At 50.1% G+C, this 22,865-nt stretch overlaps 1 protein-coding gene across 2 annotated transcripts in view; it reads left to right on the forward strand.

The window, feature by feature from the left end:
- Positions 1-16,850, forward strand: part of TSPAN15 (tetraspanin 15) — a 49,245-nt gene extending 32,395 nt beyond the window's left edge. Inside the window, exons 4-8 of one of the 2 annotated variants that reach the window (XM_082715316.1) lie at positions 7,437-7,532; positions 9,921-10,037; positions 14,010-14,057; positions 15,443-15,559; positions 16,039-16,850. In XM_082715316.1, coding sequence (XP_082571442.1) covers positions 7,437-7,532; positions 9,921-10,037; positions 14,010-14,057; positions 15,443-15,559; positions 16,039-16,188 — 528 coding nt within the window. In that variant the 3' untranslated portion in view covers positions 16,189-16,850. The remainder of the gene's footprint in view (positions 1-7,436; positions 7,533-9,920; positions 10,038-14,009; positions 14,058-15,442; positions 15,560-16,038) is intronic. The other variant, XM_082715317.1, reaches the window with a different exon arrangement.
- The last annotated feature ends 6,015 nt before the right edge of the window (positions 16,851-22,865 follow it).

Consider the following 22,865-nt stretch of genomic DNA (forward strand, 5'->3'; position numbering starts at 1 on the left):
TTCTAATGCATGTCAATATCCAGTTTCCCTAGCACCATTTAAGAGACTCTCCTTTTCCCATTGTGTATTCTTGGCCTTTTTGTAGAAAATTAGTGGGTATGACTGGGTTTATTTCTAGGCTCTCTGTCCTGTTCTATTGATCTATATGTCTATATATTCTATTGATCTATATGTTTTGGGCCAATACCATATGCTATTGATAACTATAGCTTTATAATATAGTTTGAAATAAGAAAATATGTTGCCTCCAGCTTTGCTTTTTGTGTTCAAGATTGCTTTAGCTTTTGGGGGTCTATTGTGGTTCCATACAAATTTTCAGATTTTTTTCTATGTCTGTGAAAAAAATGCTATTGGAATTTTGATAGGTATTGCATTAAATCTGTAGATCACTGTGGGTAGTATGAATAGTTCAGTAATATTAATTCTTCCAATCCATAAACAAGGGATAACTTTCCATTTATTTATGTTGCCTTCAACTTCTTTCATTAGTGTTTTATGATTTTCAGCATATAGATCTTTCACTTCTTTGATTAAATTTATCCCTAAATAATTTATTCTTTCTGATGCTATTTTCAATGGGTTTGTTAATTTATTTTTTGGATAGTTCATTGTTAGTGTTTAGAAATGCAACTGATTTTTGTATGGTGATTTTTTGTATTCTGCAACTTTACAGAATTTGTTTATTGGTTTTAATAGGTTTTTGCTGGAATCTTTAAGATCTCCTCCTCCTCCTCATCTTCTTCTTCTTTTTTAAAAGTACTGTCCATACCCAGCACAGTACCCAACACGGGGCTTGAATTAACAACCCTGAGATCGAGACCTGAGCTGAGATCAAGAATTGGACGTTCAGCTGACTGAACCAGCCAGGCGCCCCTGAAGTGCTTAAGATTTCTCTGTATAAGATCCTGTCATATGCAAATAGAAAATTTTACTTCCTTTCTGATTTGGATGACTTTTAATTCTTTTTTCTTGCCTAAGTTCCTTGCTCTGGCTTAGGACTTCCAGGACTATGTTGAGTAAAAGTAGTGAGAGTGGACAGTTGTCTTTTCCTGATCTTAAAGGAAAAGCTTTCACTTTTTCACTGTTGGGTATGTCAGCTGCAGATTTATGAATGGCCTTTGTTACATTGAGGTACATTCTTTCTATACGTAATTTGCTGAGCATTTTTGTCAGAAAAGGATATCGAATTTTGTCAAATGCTTTTTTCTGCATCTATTGAAATGATCGTATTTTTATCCTTCATTTTTATTGTGGTGTATCACATAGACTGATTTGCCGCTGTTGAACCATCCTTGCATCCCAGGGATAAATCCCACTTGATCATGGCTATGATCCTTTTGATGTGCTATTGAATTTGGTTTGCTAGTATTTTGCTGAGGATTTTTACAGCTATATTCATCAGAAATATTAGCCTATAATTTTCTTTCTTTCTATAGTGTCCTCACTCGGCTTTGGTATCAGAGGAATGCTGGCCTTCTAATGACTTTGGAAGTGTTTCCTCCTCTTCAATATCTTGGAAGAATTTGAGAAAGATTAGTATCAATTATTCCTTAAATGTTTGGTAGAATTCACCAGTGAAGCCATCTGGCCCTAGAGTTTTACTAGTTTACTAGTTCCTGACTTGTTATTGGTCATTCAGATTTTCTGTTTCTTCATGACTCAGCCTTGGTAGGCTGTGTGCTCTAGGAATTTATCCATTTCTTTTCGGTTACCCAGTTTTTGGTGGGTAATTTTTCATTGTAGTCTCTTATGATTCTTTATATTTCTGTGGTATCAGTTGTGACATCTCCTTTTTCATATCTGCTTTTATATTGGAATTATCTCTTTTTTCCTGGTTTAGCTAAAGGTTGTCAATTTTATTTATCTTTTAAAAAATCATCCCTTAATTTTACAGATATTTTCTATTGTCTTTATAGTCTCTATTTCACTTATTTCTGTTCAGATCTTTGTTATTACCTTCCTTCTACTAACTTTGGGCTTCGTTCTTTCTTTTCTTTCTGTTTTCTTGAGGTGAAAAGTGAGATTTTTCATTCAAGGTCTTTCCTTTTTTTTCTCAAGGTAGATGTTCACTGCTACACACTTCCTTCTGAGAACTAAGCTTTTTGCTTTTGCTCTTGCTTTTGCTGCATCCCCAAAGTGTGGAATGTTGTGTTTCCATTTTCGTTTGTCTCAAAACATTCTTTTACTTCCCTTTTGTCTTTGCCCCCTAGTTACCTTTCCAGTCTGGTGTCACTACCTGCTCCTCCCTTTTCCCCTTTCCCGCCTTTCAGACCATCCTCTCTGAGCTGGAAGATCGGGGTGTTGGTTCCTGTCTCTGCAGCCAGAGGGGAGAGAAGCGTTTATTCCATTTGTCCGTGGGGATGTGTTTCTGTGCAGTCACTGGACTCCAGCATGGATCCAGAAGTTTTGGATCAGTGCTTTCCTAGCTGGAGCCCAGATCCAGGTTGTGGTCAGCAGCATTGATTGTTTTCGTAAACCATCCCCTAAATGAGCAGCCATTTTGGTTTCCAGCATGCTCTCACAAACGCAGGCTGATTTGACATCTTCCAGTGCCCTGTAGGTCAGTAGGTGCCATGACACCCACCACTCCTTCTTCCTGAGCTCTCTAGTCCTCATGGCTGAGGACGCCACGGGCCGAGGTCAGTGCCAAGAGTTTCTCATTATCTCATTATCCCCAAAGCCTGAGGATTGGATGGCATGTCCCCTCATGGGGTCCTGTCAGGAGAGGATCTCTGTGTGCAGCCCAGGAAGGACCCCCACCATCAGGGCTCTCAGCTCTTCGGAGGCTCAGGGTGAGCCGTATTCTCATCTGCTTATGATACATAACTCAAAATAACTGAAAAACGAGATACAAAACTGCAAATGCAGTCAGATTTTGCCATTAAAAAATAGTCCTGGAGAGGCACCTGGGTGGCTCAGTCAGTTAAGCTTCTGCCTTCAGCTCAGGTATGATCTCAGGGTTCTGGGATCGAGCCCCACATTGGACTCTCTGCTCAGTGGGGAGCCTGCTTCCCCCTCTTGCTCTGCCTGCCTCTCTGCCTACTTGTGATCTCTGTCTGTCAAATAAATAAATAAAATCTTTAAAAAAATAGGAGCAATCTGGAAGAAAATAGAATTCTTTGCATATTAACTCTTATTTCCTTTGAGGGGTAGGGCTAGGGTGATTTTTATTTTCTCTTTGACATTTTTTCCCATTTCTTCCCAAAAGAAAATTCACAAATCCTCTTTTTCTTATATAATCATGGGGGGGAAATACCATATAAAGGAAAATAATGTCTCTTCCAACTGTAACGTAAAACACAAGACTGGCCACTGCTAAGGGTGGGCTGTTGACAGCAGCAGGAAGGGGCAGTGTGAGGTGGAGAGAGGATAGGGAGCAATGCAGATCAGCTGCCAGGAGGAGTGAGCCCCCAATTCCATTTTCTCCTGGCCAAGAGAAGAAACATTTCTCTGAGCCATACTCTGAGAAGTCTGGCCACACAGGCTACCTATTAAATCCAAGAACCCACTTGTGGTGCCAGATGGAGGACAAAGTAGGCCAATGGCCTCACGCTTGGTTGTCAAGAAGGGAGCAGGCCATAGCTGTCCTGGCAGCCAAACACCAACAGACACCTGGGTATAAAGACAAAACTCCATCCCTGACCTTGGGGATGGAGTTGGGGTTTCCTCTGTCGGGCACGACCTAATGGTCAGACTCAAGTGGCTTCTCTGTTGTGCCCTGGGGAGCTGGGCATGGAACCCCAAGGGCCCGGGCATCAGCAGTGCTGCGCCCTGACCCCAACTAGTGCGAGGAGAACCAACATGACCCTCATGACTGTCTGGGTCTCACCGTGACCTACCAGTACTCCAGTGTGTTCCAGGAGTGTCGGAGAGGGCAGCTGCTGCCCATGTGTCCCCAGTCAGGCAGAGCTGCGTGGGACACCCAGAGGGTGCTGGGTTGTGGTTGGTACATCTGTACCCCCAACCCAGACCTTCTGGACTCTACCTTCCCTCCACTGCCAAGGCAGGGGTGAGGAGTGGCCTCTTTCCTGGCCTTGATCAGAGGATGCTGGGGTCACAGCCAAGCGGGGGAGCCCCCTTCACATTGTGAGAACTGGGCTGATATTGGTGTCAGCGGGGACCCCTGTAGCCTTGGGTTTCAGTGTGAGAGCCACAGAAGGTCCATCTCTGGAGGCCAGGAGGGAGGCTCCCAGGGCCTTCCTCCCCCTGCTCCTCAGCCTCAGGAGTGGGGGGCCTGCATGCCCCACCCCCTTGATTCCTCATTCATCTAAAAACACTAAGCACCTCTCCTGGAAGCTATGCCCAGAGGCTTTGGAGAGCTTTAGAATTAGATTTAGAAGAAAGAATTAGAAAGGACAGTTCTTTGCAGCTTGCCTCCAGTGGTTTAAACAGTGTACTCTGAAAATCCTGTGGCCTTTAATGTTTGCTTACCCTTTGCTGAGTTTAGTTTTAGCCCAGGCCATGTGGACCCTGAAGCTCTGCCAGCCCTGGAGGAGGGTGGGTGGGAGGGGGGTGTTGGGGGGGGGTGGTTTTCCTGCACTAGCTGGAGCTGGCCCTGCTGCTGTGAGCTTGTTTTGAGCAGGCAGAGATGGCACTGGGAGTTTGGTCTCGGGGTAGGGGAGGAACAGAGGATTCCCTACTGCACCCCACAGTCCCGCAGAATGTAGCTGAGCACAGCCGAGCACTTCACAGTTAAAATTCATGAGCTGGGCAGCTTGCTTGTCTCACTGGAGTTTCTCATCTCTCCCCAGCCCCATCATGGCACAAGGACCACCTAAGTTTCCTCGCATCTCTGGTATATACACACGCGCACACACATGTGAGAGCACACAAGAGCAAGCCTGATCCAGAGAGGTCCCTGAGGGGGCTGGGGAGCTGCTGCCCTCAGAGCCTGGGGCCATCTGTTCCTCCTGCCCATTTGGAGGGGCCTCCAGCAGGGCCTCCCATCCCTGTAGGGGCCCAGCTCAGCTTACCAGATGGGAGGCCTGATTTTCATAGAGGCCTTTTTGGCATCAGCAGGTTTGGAAAGTACCCAGTGACTGAGTTGGTTTAGGGAGGATGGTCAGAGCTGCTTACCGAAGAGGGGGCGAGAACCTTTCCTCATTGGGCCACTGGGCATTCCCTGTGCTGACCCTGCCCTGGGCCTCCTGCCCTCATCCCCAGGCCCCTCAACCCCCGCCCCGCCCTGGGGGAAGTCCAGATAATCTGTGATGCAGGGGAGGGGCTGGGAGGTGGCCACTGGGCTGGGTGGGTGGGACATGGAGGACCTGGACTGTGTCTGCAGTGCCCCGAGAGTCAGCTGCAACAAGCTGATACACCCCTTATGCATGTGACCCTGACCATGGCATTCCCCCCACCCCCACCTCTGTACAGCCGTGGGCCCCCTCCCGCATGCCATTCAATGCCATGAATTTGTTCCCTTGCCCTACCCTGGATGGTGGATTGACCCCCCAATCCTCATGTCCTGTTTCTTAGATGCCCCAACTGTGCCCCTGCTGGCTCATCCCCTAGAAGAGTGGGCACCCCAGATTGGAAAGCCTTCATGACCTGAGGGTCTCTGAGTAGGGTGGGCCTGAGGCTGTGGGGTCCCTGACCTGCCCAGGTTGTGCAACCAGCAGGCTCCTGCCCTGGGATCAGTGTGGGACCGAGGGCTGGCAAGTTAGCGGTCTTTCACGTGAGAGAGGGCCTGCCCCTGCCCCCGTGCCCCCCCCCCACTGGATGCTGATGTCAGGTTTTGGGGTCCCCAGTCTATTTCTGAGCGGCTGATCTTCATCAGCAGAGGGTTGTCCTCCTGGCCACAGAGATAGGTCTCCCCGAGCCCGTCTCCTTTGTTGCCTTGACTGAGCAGGGTGAGTGTCAGGAAGGAGGTGGCTGAGGTACCCTTTGTTCCTCTCTCTTCCTGATACTGGAGATGGTTTGGGGAGAGGACCCCGCACTGGGAGTTTGCCACCTTGCTCCTAGCATTTCTCTGCCAACGACTGGCGGGGCGACCTTGGTCAGCTCACCTCTCCTGGCTGCAGGTGTTTGTGAGGGGTCTGAGGCCACGGGCTGGTTCTTCCTTGGGAGGCCGCTTCCACCTCAGGAAGCCTTTTGGACAAGACCCAAGGCTTTGGTTTCCCTTGGGATTAGCCATCTTCCAGTGATGATATGACGGTTATGGAGCGGTACTGGAGGGTATGTGTCTCCTGGAAGGAGAGGAAGATCTATAATACCATGGCCTACCATGTGCCTGGCCCCTTGCTAAGCACATTTGTAGCTTTAGTTTATCTAAACTGAAATCTCTCCCAGGCAGAGGTTGTGCTCCGCATTTGGCATGGAAGGAAGTGGAGGCTTGGCAGCTAAATGAGGCGTCTGAGGCCTGGGTGGCTGCTGGAACTGTTCTTGACCATGGGCCTTGGCGGCCCCTCTCAGCCTTGTCTCTGACCCTCAGAGCTGGCAGTTAGCACAAAGATAGGCCTGCAGGTTTGGTTCACAAGTGGGAAACTGAGGCTCAGAGAGGGCAGGTGGTGGTGGGGCCTGCAGTGGCAGAACCAGGCCTGGAACCCAGGGCCCTGTTTCCCCAGTGGCGCCTGCAGGCGCCTCCCCCGGGGAACGTCTGGCTCCAGAGCCAAGAATGCCCCCTTTGTACCAGCACAATCTCTGGTGATCCACGGGCCTCCCTGTGCTGAAAGCCCCGATTGTCGCTGGGAGCATGGGGCTGGGCTGCCCACCCTCCCACCCCCACCCCTTCCCGCTGTGGGGCCTTTTGTGCTCCTGGATTTCAGCACAACAGCCTGGCTGTTGATCCAGAAGGCCCAGTGTGACCGGGAGAAGGCGATGTGCCAGCGCCCCTCCCGGTGGGGAGCGTCCCCGCCCGAGGCGGCAACTGGGCCTTGTCGTTCAGCACCGAGCCCTGCCGCATGAAGAGTAGCCCACTGGGGAAGTCAGGAGAGCTGCTTTCCAGTCCCGGTCAGGCCCCTAACCAGCCTGCCATACCCTGGGAGAGTCAGGCCCCCTCTCTGGGCCTCGGTTTCCTTATCCATGACACAAGAGTTTGGATAGCTGAGAAGAGCAGAGAGGGGGTCTGGAGGACAGTCTCAGCTCGGGCCTGTCTTGGGGCAGTGGAAAGGGCGCCAGGCGGGGGCCCGGGCCAGCCAAGTCTCAGCTGGGTGTGGCTGCTTCCCCAGGCAGAGCCCCATCTCTTGGGGCCCGAGCTCTCTGATCTGTATAGGAAAGGGGGTGAATCACTCCTGCTCAGACATGGCAAAGGGACCCAGGCATCAGATGGGCGCCGGGGTCCGGAGAGGGTGTGTGGGCAGGAAGGTAGTGCAGGTGGGGTGGGGGCTACTTGGGCTTGTGAGCACTCTCTTCTAGTCCTGAGTTCTGGGAGCTCTTGGGTTGGACCTTGAGGGGGTCGGGGGTTGTCTGTTTCTTTCATAATGTCTCCATCGAAATAGACCATCGACTTTCTGAATGACAACATTCGAAGAGGAATCGAGAACTACTATGACGATCTGGACTTCAAAAACATCATGGACTTCGTTCAGAAGAAGGTGGGCCAGATGCTCTGGGTCAGAGATGCACCTGCCATGCCCTTTGCCCCCAGCTCGGGACCTCACTCAGGAGGGCAGGGGATAGGGAGCAGTGGCTTATCCATTCCCAAAGCAGGGGCTGGCCATGTTGGGAGGTAATGGTGGGGGCATGGATGGGCACCAAGGGTGGGGCTTGACCTTCTCAACCAGTCCTCTGTCCACGTGCCTGGCCCAGAAGTCCTTACGCTCCCTACCTCCCTTTAATCACATACATATCCCCCCCACCATCAAAATAAATAAATATATAAATAATAAGGTCCACTCTAACTACAAGCTACCTTGCATGGTCCCAGGGTATACTTCTCCAGTGGCCTAAGATCCTCCTTCCTTGAGGGGACGGAGAAAGACCTCCACGCTGCCCAGTTCAGAGACCTTTCTGCCGAGTCCCTTCAGTGATGGGGAGCTCACTCCCTGCACATCAGAGACAGCGCTGAGCTAGAGAGCACTCTTCCCTGATTCCACTTCCCCCTGCACTGGGGAACAGAACATGACTTCCCCTTTTCCTCCATAACACTTCTTTCGGTGCAATGATCATCTTTTGGGGACATTGTCCCTCCCCCAAGAACCCCTGCATCTGTGACGTTATAATAATAGCAGTGGCAGACTGGCATTGCCCTTGATGGCTTCTGCATATCAGTCTCACTCAGGGTCTCATCAGAAGCAGGGGCTGGGTACCTGCCCCTAGACTGTGGTGAGCACTGCCGCCGTGTTCTTCTAGGCAATACTCAGCCCTGGTGGCGCTTCCTGGGACACAGTCGAGGGGGCTGCAGTGGGCCTGGTTCCTGGGCCTCGTCCCCAGGGGGAACCACATCTCCCCATGCCCATGGCCACCCGCAGTGGCCACTCCCTTGGCTCAGGCCTTCACTGTAGTCACAACAGGTGCAGCTGCTGGGAAGCCCCGTTCTGCCAAGGGTGTGTCGGCCAGCTCCAGCCGCTGGATGAAGTGTGATGTTTTTATTGGAACCAGTGTTCCCCTGGCTTGGGGATTTCATTTCTCCCAGGGTGGGATGGGGGGGGTGACTCATGCTCGGTGCCAGGCCCCAGGCTGCGTGCTTCACGTCAGGATACGTCAGTATCCTCAGCTCAGCTGTGCAAGGCCGGCAGGGCTCTTCCTGCTTGGTAGAGGAGAATCTGAGGCCCCTAGAGGCTGGTCAACTTGCCCAAAGTCACACAGCTAAGAATGGGAGGATGAATATTTGATCTCTGGTCTCTTGATTCTTGAACTCAAAGCAAATGCCCTTTGAACCGCAGTTTGGGGAGGCACTGCTAGGTCCTAAGAACGGACAGCCAGAGGGCACTGTGGGGACAAGGGTGTCTTGTCTGGTTTGTGTTTCTCTGGGACCTGTGACCCTGTCACTCCCCTAGCTAACCTGCCATGACTCCCTATCACTCTGAATGCAATCCCGGCTCCCTACTTATCCTGGCTGACTAGGCTCCGTGTGGTGTGGCTAGGGCCAGCCTCTCTACCTCATCCCTCCCCTCTTGCTCACCCTGTTCCCAACACATGAGCCTCTGCGTGCTACTTACCCCCCTACAGCTCAGCCCGCATGTGCAGGGCCCATGCACTGTTGACTGGCTTTTTCCTGCTGTTCCAGTTTCAGATTAAATGTCATCTCTTCAGAGGGGCCTCTCCTGACCTCCCAACGCACAGCCGCCCCCCAGCTCCCCTCTCCTCCTTTCCCATGCCCCTGGCGCATGGCACTACCGCTGACCTTTCCATGTAGTGGTTACTCCGCCTCCCCAACGGAGCCTGTCCCCGACGGCCGTGTCACTTTGGCTCACCCTTGTCACTCCAGTGCCCACCATCATGCCTGGCTCCCATCAGCCTCTCAGTGGAGTCACCACTTCCCAGGGCGCTGGCACCAGTGCAGGGGGAGAAGCTAAGCTAAGGGGAAAATGAGGGCCTCCTTGCCACCCCTTTGGTCTCGAGCCCATGGCAGGACGTGAAGTGTGTGTTCTCCTGTGCTAAGAGCTGACGGGTGGCTGTGACATAGGGGCCTCAGGGCTATGGGCATCCATAGAATCCTAGTCTCTGGGACCTTCAAGGGTTGAGCAGGTGTCATGGGACATGAAGATGGGGATGTCAAGGGAGGGCTTTCCCTCCAATATCTAGTCCCCCTTGCCCAGTAAATCTCCGAGAGGTTGCCCAGCCTTGGCTTGCATGCCTCTCCAGTGACGGGGTGCTCCCTACCTCTCGGGCAGCTGGCTGACAACTACCGCCTCCGGTTCCCCCCCTTCCCAGGTGACCCGATCAGAAACCGCAGGGTCTCCTGGTGGGTCCCCTTCCTGGTGTGCGCCCAGGGCCTCGGCGGTGACGGCAGCCCCCTTCCCTGCTTGCTTTCCCCTCAGTTCAAGTGCTGTGGCGGGGAAGACTACCGGGATTGGAGCAAAAACCAGTACCATGACTGCAACGCCCCGGGACCCCTGGCCTGCGGGGTTCCCTACACCTGCTGCGTCAGAAACACGGTACCCACCCCCACCCGTCAGATACTTCTCTCCCTTTAGGAAGGGGGGCGGGCAGGAGGTGGTGGTCATTGCCAAGGCGTCCAGAGTCTCCAGGGCCACGGGAAGGGGTACATCTGGGGGTGGGGGCGGGGAAGGTTGTCTTTGCTAGCCGCAGTCATTATTAGCTACTGAACATTTGCCATGTGCAGGTCTGTTTTAGGCTCTCTAGGCGTGGGAACTCACTTAGCTCCTTCCACAGCATCGTGGGGTCGATCCTTTTTTTTTTATCCACTGCACAGATGAAGAAGTTGGGACACCAAAGCTTTAGGTGCCTTCCCGGCCCAGGATTGGCGGGGCTGGAATGAGATACAGGCTGCCATCATGGGAAATGTGCTCCAGACCCTTACGTGGAGGCGGGGAGATGGGTCCCCACCAGGGAGGCCTCGCGGGGCGGCGGGCTCCTCAGCCCTCGCTGGGAGGCACCTGGGAAGGGGTGTGAGATGTTATGCCAGCCACAACCCCCTCCCCAGCTGGAACCCCCCGCTCAGTGCTGTCACCTCCACAGCCACTTGGGAGCCTGGTCCTCTGTAGTCACCACTTACAAAGGACGGGCATCGTCGGTCCTCTGTGTTTAACTAACGTCTATCGAAACCACCTGGTTTCTGGACTGGAATGAGGTGGCAAGCTTCGCAATTACTCATGCCCTGAACAGTCATGGAAAATTTCTTTTTGAACATCTCTACCATTCTGTGCCCACTCCTGGATTCTGTAAACCAAGCAGCTGCCAGTGAGGGTGGGGGGACCCCCCCCCCCCCCGCATGAGTCAGGGAGCCAGGGCCAAGTGCACCAGCCCTAAAAAAGCCTGGGCCTGAAGGGAAGGTTTGTTTGGGAATTTTAGCTGCCATTTTAGGGTAACTTTCTGGGAAGGGGGGAATGCTGGTGAAGGACCCAGCCTTTTCAGAGAAGCCCATGGGGGGTGATTCTGAACTTCATCACCTTCATCACCTAGAGGTAGATATAGGGCAGTGACACCTGAATGCCCAAGGCAAGCTGTCCAGGTCAAGGCCTATGTATATTCATTCATTGGATGTTTGTTGAGGACCTACTATGTGCCATGTGATTCTAGGCTCTGGGGGTGCAGAAAATACATGGAGGACCTTCTGCCTGCATGGAACTGATGTTCTAGTCAGGATGACTGAGGAAATCAAGCAATAAGGGACAGATAGGATGCTTGAAGGTAGTAAAGGCTAAGGAGAAAAAGCAGGGGTGTGGAAGACTGCAACTTCAGACACTGAGAACGTAGGTTCTCAGTAAAACCCTGAAGGAAGTAAAGGGAGAGGCCAGATATATCTGGAGGATGGGCATTCCTGGCAAAGAGAACAGCAGGTGCAAAGGCCCTGAGGTGGGAATTGCCCTGGTGTGTTGCAGAAACAGCATAGCTTCAGCTGGAGCAGAAAAGTAGCAAATTAAGTCAGGGAGGACCCAAGTATCCTGAAGGCATGGTCAGGACTTTGGTATTCCCGCGAGTGCCTAGGAGTCAAATGAAGGGCTTTGGTAGCTGAGTGGCAGATCTGACTGAGGCCTTACCTCAGGGTCACTCTGACAGCTGTGAAGGGCAGAGGTAGACATGGGGAGTCTGGTTAGGAGCTGGCACAGTGGTCCATGTCAGGTCAGACTGTCAGGGAAGTAGATCCTGAGATCCTGGGGCAAGCAGGGTTTGTAGGAGGAATCAACCAGCTGGGTATCCAGTGTGGCTCCAGTGTGGGTCCCACAGCCTGAGAACCAGGGGAACGGATGGTGTATTTACTGTCCAAAGGCTAGCAGGCTCAAGAGCCAGGAAGGACCAGTGCTTCAGCTTAGGTCTGCAGCTACTCAGGCAGGAAGAACTCCCTATTACTTGGGGGAGGGGCAGAAGAATTCCCTGTTAACTGGCCTTCAACTGATTGGTCGAAGCCCACCATTGTAGGGAGAGTAATCTGCCTTACTCAGTTTACTGATTTAATGTTAATCTCATTGAAAGGCATCCTCACAGAAACACCCAGAATAATGTTTGACCAAGAATCTGGGCACCCCAAGGCCCAGCTAAGTTGACACCTAAAAATACAGCCACATGTGACAATCACCACAAGGGACTGACAGCTAAGGCTCCTCCCAATTGTGCTTTCACATTTTGGGGGATCCTGGGGAGCTCCTCCCAGTGTCTCCCACACCAGAGGCTTAGTGGAGGTGGAAAAACTTGGTTCGATTCTGGCTCTGTTTTAAATATAAGCCAACAGGATTTGCAGATGGATCAGATGTAGGAGGCGAGGGAAAGAGAGAAATCAGGGGGAACACCGGGTTTTGGCCCAAGCCACAAGAAAAGACGGGGCTGCCATTGCCTGAGAGGGGACAGCAGGGAGGCAGGTCTACGGAGCCTCTGTGATTTTCCAGCAGGGAGGTCAAAAAGGCACTTGGATATAGGGGGCTGGAGTTTGGGGGAGAAGTCCAGGCCGGGAGTATAAGCACGGATTCCCCCTGCAGAGAAGTGGACCGTGAAGCTGGCGTCTGGATGGGACCACGAGGTGGGTTATCTCTGGTTCTCTCAAAATCCCACCATCATTTTGTCTAAATAGAAAAGAGGATGTTTCCTGCCTTCATAGAATGTGTGTACAAACGTATTTACTGTCCACTATTTCAGTTAGCCACAGATCTGAATGAACACACGGGAAATACATAGGAGAACAAAAAGGAAATTAAAAAAAAAAAATCAGAAGCTAGAGTCTTGTGCTTGGTGGTTTAGAGCTTCCTGGCAGTCAGAGGAAAAAGGGAGATGTGCTCTGACCATTCAACAGAAGAAGGCAAACCAGTCCCTCCAGGAATGTCACCCTTACCCCCTAGCTCTCAGCTTTAAAGGGAATGTCTTCTACCTGGCTTCCCACAGAGGATTTGAAGCAACGGAGTTCACACAGGGTTATGAAACTTGTTTACACTGACTGATGTCCCCAAGACTTGGTATGGAAGGCAGTTCGCTGCTCCACTAAACAGTCTCTGACAGCTTGCCTCTGAACTCTTGTGTCCAATTTGTAGAGCTCTCCACTCGCTCATTTTTGGTAAGCCTTTGGGGGCCTGTTCCTCCAGGGCTCTCTCTTCCCCTTCCCACTCACTTCCCAGACCTCCGATAACCCAGCTCATCAGCCCTGGGCCAGAGCGAGAGGAAGCACGCATGAAGAGCCCTCATGAACTTTGCTGTGTCCATCTTTGGGCTGCTCAGGAGTCCTCTTCTTGACCTTGACCCTGTGCCAGATGGCCGAGGCCGCAGAGCAGCCTCAGAGCAGAGCTGCTGCCGGGGCCTGGGAAGCTTCAGCAGAGACTCTGGAGAGTTCGGTTCTGGGCACATCCAGGCAGACTTTACCTTTGGAAAGACCATGGATGCCTCTTATCGCCCTCCTTGGAGGGGGCTCTCCTGGCAGGGGAGGTGATTTTGGAGGAGGGGTCTGGGCCCGAGGACAGGGACCCTGCCTCGAGGGCTGGGAAGCACAGTGCCACGTGGTTACTCCTCTACCCATATCGTCTACGTACTTATTATGCTCATTGGGAGTCTCCCTTTCTAGAATGTAAGTTTTGTGAAGGCAAAGACTTTCCTTGGTTCTCATACATTCCCAACACCTAAGAACAGGGATTGGTACATAACGGGTGCCCAATTAATATTTGTTCAGTCGATGAATGGAAGAGCGGACACGTAGGGTAGAAAACACAGTTCCCGTCATTCTGTTATGCACCTGCTTCCCGGGCCTGACCCTCTCCATGGGCATTGCACGCAGCACCTAGAGGAGCCACAAAACCTGAGCAGTGTTAAGTGGACCCTGGGTGGATTTGGGTCTGAGGGCACCTGGGGTACAGTCTAGGCGGAGGGAGGTTATTTTGCCTGTAGACCAGGTCCTGGGAAAAGGGGAGACAACAGTCCTTCGCAGTAAGCACGATGTAAATGGCAGCTAATACCCATTTCTGTTTCAGACAGAAGTGGTCAACACCATGTGCGGCTACAAAACCATTGACAAGGAGGTAATGTCTTTGCAGTCTCTTTCCTTGAGAAAAGTTGCTCTTCCTGTCCCCTCCCCAGAGGGATGCGTAGGGTCCCTGGACAGGGGGGTGGGGGGCGGGCTCCTGGCTTGGAGTGGGGGACTGCCAGGGTTTTCCACCTGTGCCCAGACACAGAAGGACTCAGGGAGCCAAGAACCCCCCAGCTGGGAGAGCCTGCCTGGCTGTGTTTGCTGAGCACCTACTGTGGCCTGCCTGTGGGAGGTCACCGAGGCCTTGCCCATACCATCACCCTACCCTGCATCCCCGTGTGCCCAGTCCTGCCCAGCCCAGCCTGCCTTAGCCCAGCACCCCGCTGGTGGTGCTGAGAAGGGAACTAAAAATCACGATGACTTGAGATGCCTGTGACTAGTGGTTCTCGAAGTGAGGTCCCCAAAACAGCAGTGACAGTAGCCCGGGGAACTTGTTAGGCATACGTGTTTAGAAACGCAGGTGCTTCTGACCCCTATTTCTGTTGGAGAGTCGTGGACTAGCAGAGGTTCTCAAGCCAACAGACCCAAAGGCCAGATTTTATAATAATCATCTGGTAATGCCCTAGTTAATTATCTCGAAATTCACAGATAACATAATCTGCCTACACACCTAATTTCAGAACAAGTGACAGATCTGACATAAAAGGAGAAATAGAACAATTTGCAATCAGATAGCATATTGCACATGGAAATGCTCAGGCATTAGATACAACGGAGCACACCACAAAGCAGGGAAGGGTTTGCCCCACAGGGGCAGCTGGCACGTGGGAGGGGGAGCCATGCTGGTAAGGCCAACACCAGGGGCATTATTTTTGCCGAGGACCGAGGACCGGATCTTTAAAATGGCAGACAATTCTTGATAAAATTCCAAACCCAATATAATAATTCTTGAATGTATATTCTTTAGTAGTATTTCTGCAAAATTACATACAGTGTATATATGTGTGTGTGCTGTGTATCTGCACGTGGCAAAACCACGCAGAAACACTTCGGTGTTTATGAGTCCCTGGAGTTGTCCTTTCGGCTCAGGTAATTCTGGATGGGTTTTCAGCCGTCTGGATGCCCCGGCCGACTTCGTAGAGGCAGGGGGGCAGGGCAGTTGTTTGTGGAGTCTGATTGTCCTTAGCTCCGCATCCCCCAAGTCCCCAAACCCAGCTGCCGTGCCAGCCACAAGTGCCACCATCATGTCCTCAGCGCTCTCTAGGGGACGCTATCGCCACGGAGACCCAGTGGTCTGGAGCCATCTGCTCCTACTGCGTGTGAGGAACCGAGGCTTAGACAGGTTGAGGGACTTGTGTGGACGAGGAGCGAGCCCTGGGGCTGGGGCTAGGGCTCTGCCAGGCGAGCGGGTCAGCCAGGCTCCTCCTCCCCGAGCAGCGGCTCAGCGTGCAGGACGTCATCTACGTGCGGGGCTGCACCAACGCTGTGCTCATCTGGTTCATGGACAACTACACCATCATGGCAGGCCTCCTGCTGGGCATCCTGCTCCCCCAGGTGGGCTGCACCCCCCCCCCGCCCTGCCCCACCCTGTCCCCCCGGGGGCGGGAGCTGGAAGTGGAATGGTGGGCAAGGTGTGGGTTCAGAGAGGGCGACGAAGGCTCTCCTACCATCGGTCTGGGCTGGAGGGCCAGAAGGAGAGCACCAATGACAAGAGTTTGCTTATAAAGCTCTTCCAAGGGCTTCCTAGGCACCACCGTCTTCAATCCAGTGAGGTAGGTACTATTATCATGCCCATTTTGCAGAGGAGGAAACTGAGGCTTAGCAAGGTTAAGTGACTTGCCCAAGGTCCCCTTGATAATGAATGGCAGAGCCGGGGTGGAGACAGGAGTCCCAGAATGGTGGGGCCTCTGCTGATAGGGTACAGGGAGGGTCTCTGGGATTTCCTGGGAGGGTAGAGAAGGGCCGGGGCTGGGGGCTGCCAGAGCCACCCAGATCCCCAGCAGGGTCTCACCCGCCCTGCCCTTGCTCCTCAGTTCCTGGGGGTGCTGCTGACATTCCTGTACATCACCCGGGTGGAGGACATCATCATGGAGCACTCTGTCACCGACGGACTTCTGGGGCCAGGCGCCAAGCCCAGCGTGGAGGCGGCAGGCACGGGGTGCTGCATGTGCTACCCCAATTAGCGCCCCCGTCTGGACGGTGCCGGGACCGCACCGCTCCGGCCTCTGCGCAGCGGCTGGAAGGGACTGTGGATATTCTCCCTATACTTGGCATTGGTCGGAAACAGGCTGTGTTGGCTCTGGTGGCCTGTTCAGGCCTCCCACGGCCACTGCCTCTCTGGGGGAGTGGAGCTTCTCCCCAGCTCTGAGGTCCTGTGCCTGCCCACCCTCCTTGGCATGGGGATCAAGGGCGCCGCTTCTCCAGGCCAGGCCACTGGGGAAGGGGGTGCTCACTGCTCAGGGCCCGTTTCATTTCTGGCAATGCCATGGCCTGTGGTGTTTATGCCCCTTTGAGGGTAATTTTGTAGTAATGCATAAGCGAGGACGGAAGAGACCATATGTGCTGTGTAGGGAAGGGGGTGTGTGTGGCCCCTTCAGGCCCCTGGAGTCCCTCAGCCACACCCCAGAGGCCAAGTTGGGCCCATCTCACAGCCTCCCAGGGACCTTGAGCCCTCCCCAAGACTGCTGCTTTGCTGACCCTGTTTTCTACCTGATTTTTGTAACATTCATTTTGTATACAGTTAACAGGAGTTTCTGACTAATCAAAGCTGGGTGGTTCGCCACACACCCCACTCTTGCCTCTCCAAGTCAGTTTATTAATCAAGCAATAAAGACATGATTTTTTATTATGGTGTTTCATTTGTGCTGTTTGGGTCAGGAGAGGGTGGGGAAGTCCTCCACTTGGGCTGGGAAACCCCTCATTGGTGCGAGAATTGAAGGGGGCACCCAGGGACCAAGATCTGGGATGGCTTGGGACCCTGCGGCCCAGGCGGGTGGGCAGCTGGCTGGAGGCTGCCTGCTCCGGGTTTGGAATGGCCTCTCCCATTCTCGGTGTTGCTTTTGACAGCCTGTCCTTCCTGCCAGGGATTCACCTGTGGGAAATCTCTGGAGGGGGCAAAGACAGCCACACCTATTTTACACACTGGGAAACTGAGGCAAAGCCACCAATGTTAAGAGGCTCCTCTTCTGGGAAGTGGGGCTGATGGGAACTAGGAAAGTCAGGGGTGTGGGAAGGAGCTGTGCCCGCAAACCCACCCACAGCTTTGGAACCTGAGAGGCTCTCTCTCTGACAGCACGCAGTGTTGGGGGTGGGGTGGTTCTTGGTTCTGGGGAATAGGTGGAAGAATGCACAATGCCCAACAAAGCTTGGTGCCCATCGCCCCCTGCTGGATATGGTGGGACCTGCATAGGTCTGCCCACCCAAGCTTTCCTGCCCCAAGACTTCCGGTCCCAGATTTCCTGGGAGGTTCTTAGTAGTCAGAACAATAGAAATAAACAGCAGGAGCCCCCAGACATGAAGAACTCGTCTGAGGGTATTAGGGAGCTGCCCATCACCCCCAGAAACTAAGTGGTCAGATGTTTGGTTGGTGGTGTGTAGGGACCTGAGTTGTCTGATGGGTGTGGGAAAGGACAGGAGAGGGGTTTGTCAAAGCATAGATTGACAACAGCAAACACATCCACGAGCGATCTCTGTGCTGGGAGCTCGTGTAGACATGTCACCGGCTCCTTTGAGTCTGTTATCACTCAGACTCAGTAACAGTGCGGTTATCACTCTCATTATGTCCATTTTATTGATGGAGAGACTGAGGCATGTTAAGGGACTTGCCCGAAGCACCTGGATGGCCGGTGACAAAGCCATGATGGGAACCCAGGTGGACTCTCCCTGGTGTTCGGTCCCTCTGTTCTATTGCCTCTGTCACCCTGTGTGGACACAGGTGTGCCACTGGGTGTGCAAAGCCCCGATGGTTGCTAGTGCAGCTGTCCCTGTAGACGGTAGCCCCTGCAGCTGTTCCTGGAACCTCCTCCTGGTCCCCATTTTGACCTATCCACACAAGGCCAGGTTGCACTCTGCATCTGGCTGGTGGCCTCCCAGCTGTCTGGCTCTGGCTAATTCTCTGAGGATTCTCTCTGGGCACAGAGTGGGGAGGCAGTTGCCTTTGGGGTGACAAGATGGCAGAGGCACTGAATAACTTTGGGACTGCCCTGAGTGTGTTTATCTGAAGTCATGTGACCCTGGAACCCAAACACCACTGGTCACCTTGTCCTCCTTCTTTCCTCCACCTTGTGCAGAGACCCCCCTACCCAACACAGCCGCCCATGTGGGGCAGGGGTCATGGGTGTGTGGCCACAGATGGCTGAGGTCCATCCGACACTTTGCTCTTTTTCTTCCAAACCTCAGCCACTTACCTCTGCAGAAAGCAAAACGGGACACACAGAGAGGAATTTTTCCGTGCTGTGGTTGGGATGCTTCTATTGCACTTTCAGTGCTCATGGCCAACACCATCCTCCTGACCCCGCATCTCACAAGAATGGAAGACTGACCTTCCAGACAAATCCTTTTCCCTTACCTCAGTTCCTACAGAAAATGGCCACATTGTTGCAGCCCACAACAGTCCTGGAACTGGTGGAGATGTGTAGGCTTTAATTTCAGACTTTTTTGTTGTTATATAACTAGAAGAAAAACAAAACAATCAACTGCATTTGGGAAGACTGGCTTTGAATAAAAATTCCAAGTATGATATTCCCCAGACTTATTTTCTTAACAGTTTATTGAGGTGTACTCAACAGAAAATAAATCACACGTAGTTAAAGGGACAAACACAGCACAAAGAAAACCATCACCACAATCAAGATAATGAACGTGGCCATCACACTAAAAACATTTCCTCTTGCCCCCTGGGGATGCCTTCTTTACAGCCTTCCCCACCACACCCCTGAGGCAATCATGGGTCTGCTTTCCGTTTCTGTACAGTATTCTGTATAACATTTTATATCGGTGGATTTATACAGTGTGGGGTTTCTTCCACACGACATCATTATTTTGAGGTTTGCTCACTTTGGAGCACGTATCCATGGTACATTCCTTTTATCGCTCATCGATAGTCCATTGAATGGACGTGCCAGAGTTTATTTAACTATTCACCTACTGATGGGCATCTGTATTGCTTTCAGGGTTTTGTTGTTGTTATTACAGATAAAGCTGCTGGGAACATTCAGGTACATGTCTTCATATAGACATACCCCTTCATTTCTCTTGGGTCAATATCTGGGAGTAGACTAGCCAAATCGTTCAGTTTACAAGAAACTGCCAAAATATTTTCCCAAGCGGTTGCATGATTTTCTATCTCCACCAGCCATGCTGGAGTCCCAGTTCCTCCATGTCTTGGCCAGTATTTGGTGTGAATGCGTGATGATACCTCCTGGTGGTTTTAGTTGGCATTTCCTCAATAATTGACCATGTTGAATATCTTTTCATGGGTGTATTTGCCATCCACTAATTTCTTTGAAGTATCTGTTCAAATCTTTCTTTCAAAATTGTATTGTTAGTTTTCTTATTGAGGTTTGAGAATTCATTCTCTAGTCTAGATACAAATTCTTTAGCAGATAGATGATTTGCAAATATTTTCTCCCCATCTATGGCTTATCTTTGAATTCTCTGAACAGTGTTTTTCAAAAAGCAGAAGTTTTCAACTCAAGGAAATCCAATTTATCATTTTTTTTTTCTTTTGTGCGTTGTGTTTTTGGTATCACATCTAAGAAATCTTTTTTTAAAAAGATTTTATTTATTTATTTGACAGACAGAAATCACAAGTAGGCAGAGAGGCAGGCAGAGAGAGAGGGGGAGGAAGCAGGCTCCCCACTGAGCAGAGAGCCCAATGCAGGGCTCCATCCCAGAACCCTGGGATCATGACCCTAGCCGAAGACAGAAGCCTCAACCTACTGAGCCACTCAGGTGCCCCTCACATCTAAGAAATCTTTGCCAAACACGGGGTCACAAAGATTTTCTCTTATATTTTCTTTTAGAGGTTTTTTAATTATGTAAAACACTTCCATTTTGGTCAATGACTCATTTTTTAGTTAAATTTTTATATGGTGTGAGGTATGGATCAAAATTCATTTATTTGGTAGATGAATATCCATGTGTGGAGAGACAGTCCTTTCTCTACCAACTTGCCTTTGCTGAAAGTCAGCTGTCCACAGATGTTTAAGTTTGTTCTGGATTCTCTAGTCTGTTTCATTCACGGCTGAATAGAAAGTGTGGGAATAGATGTCCTTATCTTACTCCTGATCTTACGGTCAAAGTGTTGAGTCCTTCATTATTAAATATAACATTAGATGTGGGTTTTTCATGGATCCTCTTGATCCGATTGAGGAAGCTCTGTTGTATTTCTAGTTTACTGAGACTTTTTTATTTTTTTTTAAAAATCAAGAATGGATATTGGACTTTGTTAAATGCTTTTTCTGCATCTTTTAAAAATTTCTTAACATGGTGAATTACATCAATTGATTTTCAAATGTTAAATTAACCTTGCATTCCTCAAGTAATTTCTACTCACTTTTTAATTGTTGGGTTTGATTGGCTAGCATTTTGTTTAGGATTTTTGCATCAATGTTCAGGAGGGATGCTGGGCTGTAATTTGCTTGTAATGTCTTTGTCTGGTTTTGGAATCAAAGGAATGCTGGTTTCATAGAATTCGCAGGAAAGTATTCTTTCCTTTTCAATTTTCTGGGAGATTTTTGTAGAGTTGGTGTTATTTCTTTCTTAAAAGTTTGATGGGACTGAAGCTACTTGGACTTGGAGCCTTCTTTGTAGGAAGATTTTACACAATAATTTCAATTTCTTGGGGTGTCTGGCTGGCTCAGTCTGCAGAGCAGGCCGCTCTTCATCTTGAGGTTGTAAGTTTGAGCCCCATGTAGAGATTACTTAAAAATGAAATCTTCAAAAAGAATTTCAATTTCTTTAATGGATATCAGGCTATTTAGTTTCTTTTCTTTTCTTTCTTTTCTTCCTTCCTTTCTCTCTCTCTCTCTCTTTCTTTCTTTCTTTCTTTCTTTCTTTCTAGAACTTGACAGTTTAGTCCTTCAAGGAATTTGTCCATTTCATCTAGGATATAAAATTCATTGGCATAACGTTTTTCAGAATTTTCCCTTATTACCCTTTTAACATCTGCAGAATACATACTGATCCCATTTTTCTTATTCCTGATATTGGTAAATTTGACGTTTCTTTCTTTTTTCTAATGGGTTGGGCCAGGGATCTATCAATTTTATCGATCTCCTCAAAGAACCAGCTTGATCATTCTCATGAGTGTATAAACAAGCTATGCTATTCCTATCTGGAAACAAACAAGTAAACCTCTTGATCTCACTTCCGTTCATTCACCCCTCAATTTTTGCTCCTCCCTCCACCACAACCACTTGGAACGAGTGTCCATACTTTGTCCGACTCCTCGTCTTTCCTTCACCTTTTTTTTTCAGCTGCGCTTATTAATTTCTTCATTCTATTAATAATTTTATTTTCCAACTGTACTGAAGTATAATTGATAAATAAAATTCTAACATGTTTAAAGTGTACCATGTGATGATTTGATTCACACTATGAAAGGATCCCCATCATTGAGTTAATTAACACATCCATCACCTCACTTACTATTTTTTTAAAATTGAGATATAACTGACATATAACATTATAATAGCATTATATCCATATATGTAGCAATACATAACATTATTTTCAGAGGTACAAGATGATGTGCTATTTGGATATATCACAAAATGATCAACTCAGTGAATCAAGTTAACATCCATCACAATACATAGTTAATTTCTTCTTGTAATGAGAACTTTTAAGATCTATTTTCTTAGCACCTTCCAAATACACAATATGGTATTATTAACTATGGTCTCTGTGCCATACTGTACATTGCCCAGGACTTACTTAACTGGAGTTTGTACCTTTTGATCCCTTTCACTCCTTTTACCCACTCCTGCCCTCACCTCTGCCCACCACCAATCTGTTCTCGGTTTCTATAAATTAGGGTTTTTTTTAATATTCCACATATGATATCAGTAGTTGTCTTTCTCTGCTTTATTTCACTTAGCATAATGTCCTCAAGATCCGTCTATGTTTTTGCAAGTGGCAAGCTTTCCTTCTTTTTTTTAAAAAAATATTTTATTTAATTTTTTTAAAGTCATCTATACACCCAGCGTGGGGCTGGAACTCACAACCCCGAGATCAAGAGTCACATGCTCTTCAGAGGGAGCCAGGCGCCCCTCCTTTTTTTACGGTTGATAATGCTTCATTGACTCTGTGTGTGTGTGTGTGCGTGTGTGTGTATACACATACAAACACACATAGCCCCCCACAATACATACATACATACTCACAAAACACACACACACGTGCACACACATAACACACACACACGTGCGTGCCCACATACGCACACACATGCATTTACATACCCGTAGCTGTCCTTCTGCATCTCAGGGAATGACCACTCCATCTTTCTGGTTGCTTAGGCCAATGACCTTGGAGCCAGACTTGGCTGCTTTTGGAATCCACCCGACCTCTGCATTTGCTATTTCCTCTGCCTGGACGGCTCTGCCCTCAGATGTCTGCATGGCTGGCTCTCAGTTTCATCTGGTCAAATGTCGACTCCTTGGCCACCCTTAATAAAATGGCTGTCTCCTTCCTTAATTCTCTGCCCCCACCACCTGGCTTTGTCTTTCTCCCAGCCCTTATCACTAGGGGCTGCTCTGTGCCTGTTGGTCTTGCTTATTTCCTGTCTCTGAGCAGAGTGAATGCTTTGTGAAGGTGGGAATGTTTGTATGTTTTGTTCACTGCTTGTCTGAGCTTG

The sequence above is a fragment of the Mustela nivalis genome (assembly GCF_964662115.1).
Source record: "Mustela nivalis genome assembly, chromosome: 2".
In the NCBI taxonomy this organism is placed as follows: domain Eukaryota; kingdom Metazoa; phylum Chordata; class Mammalia; order Carnivora; family Mustelidae; genus Mustela; species Mustela nivalis.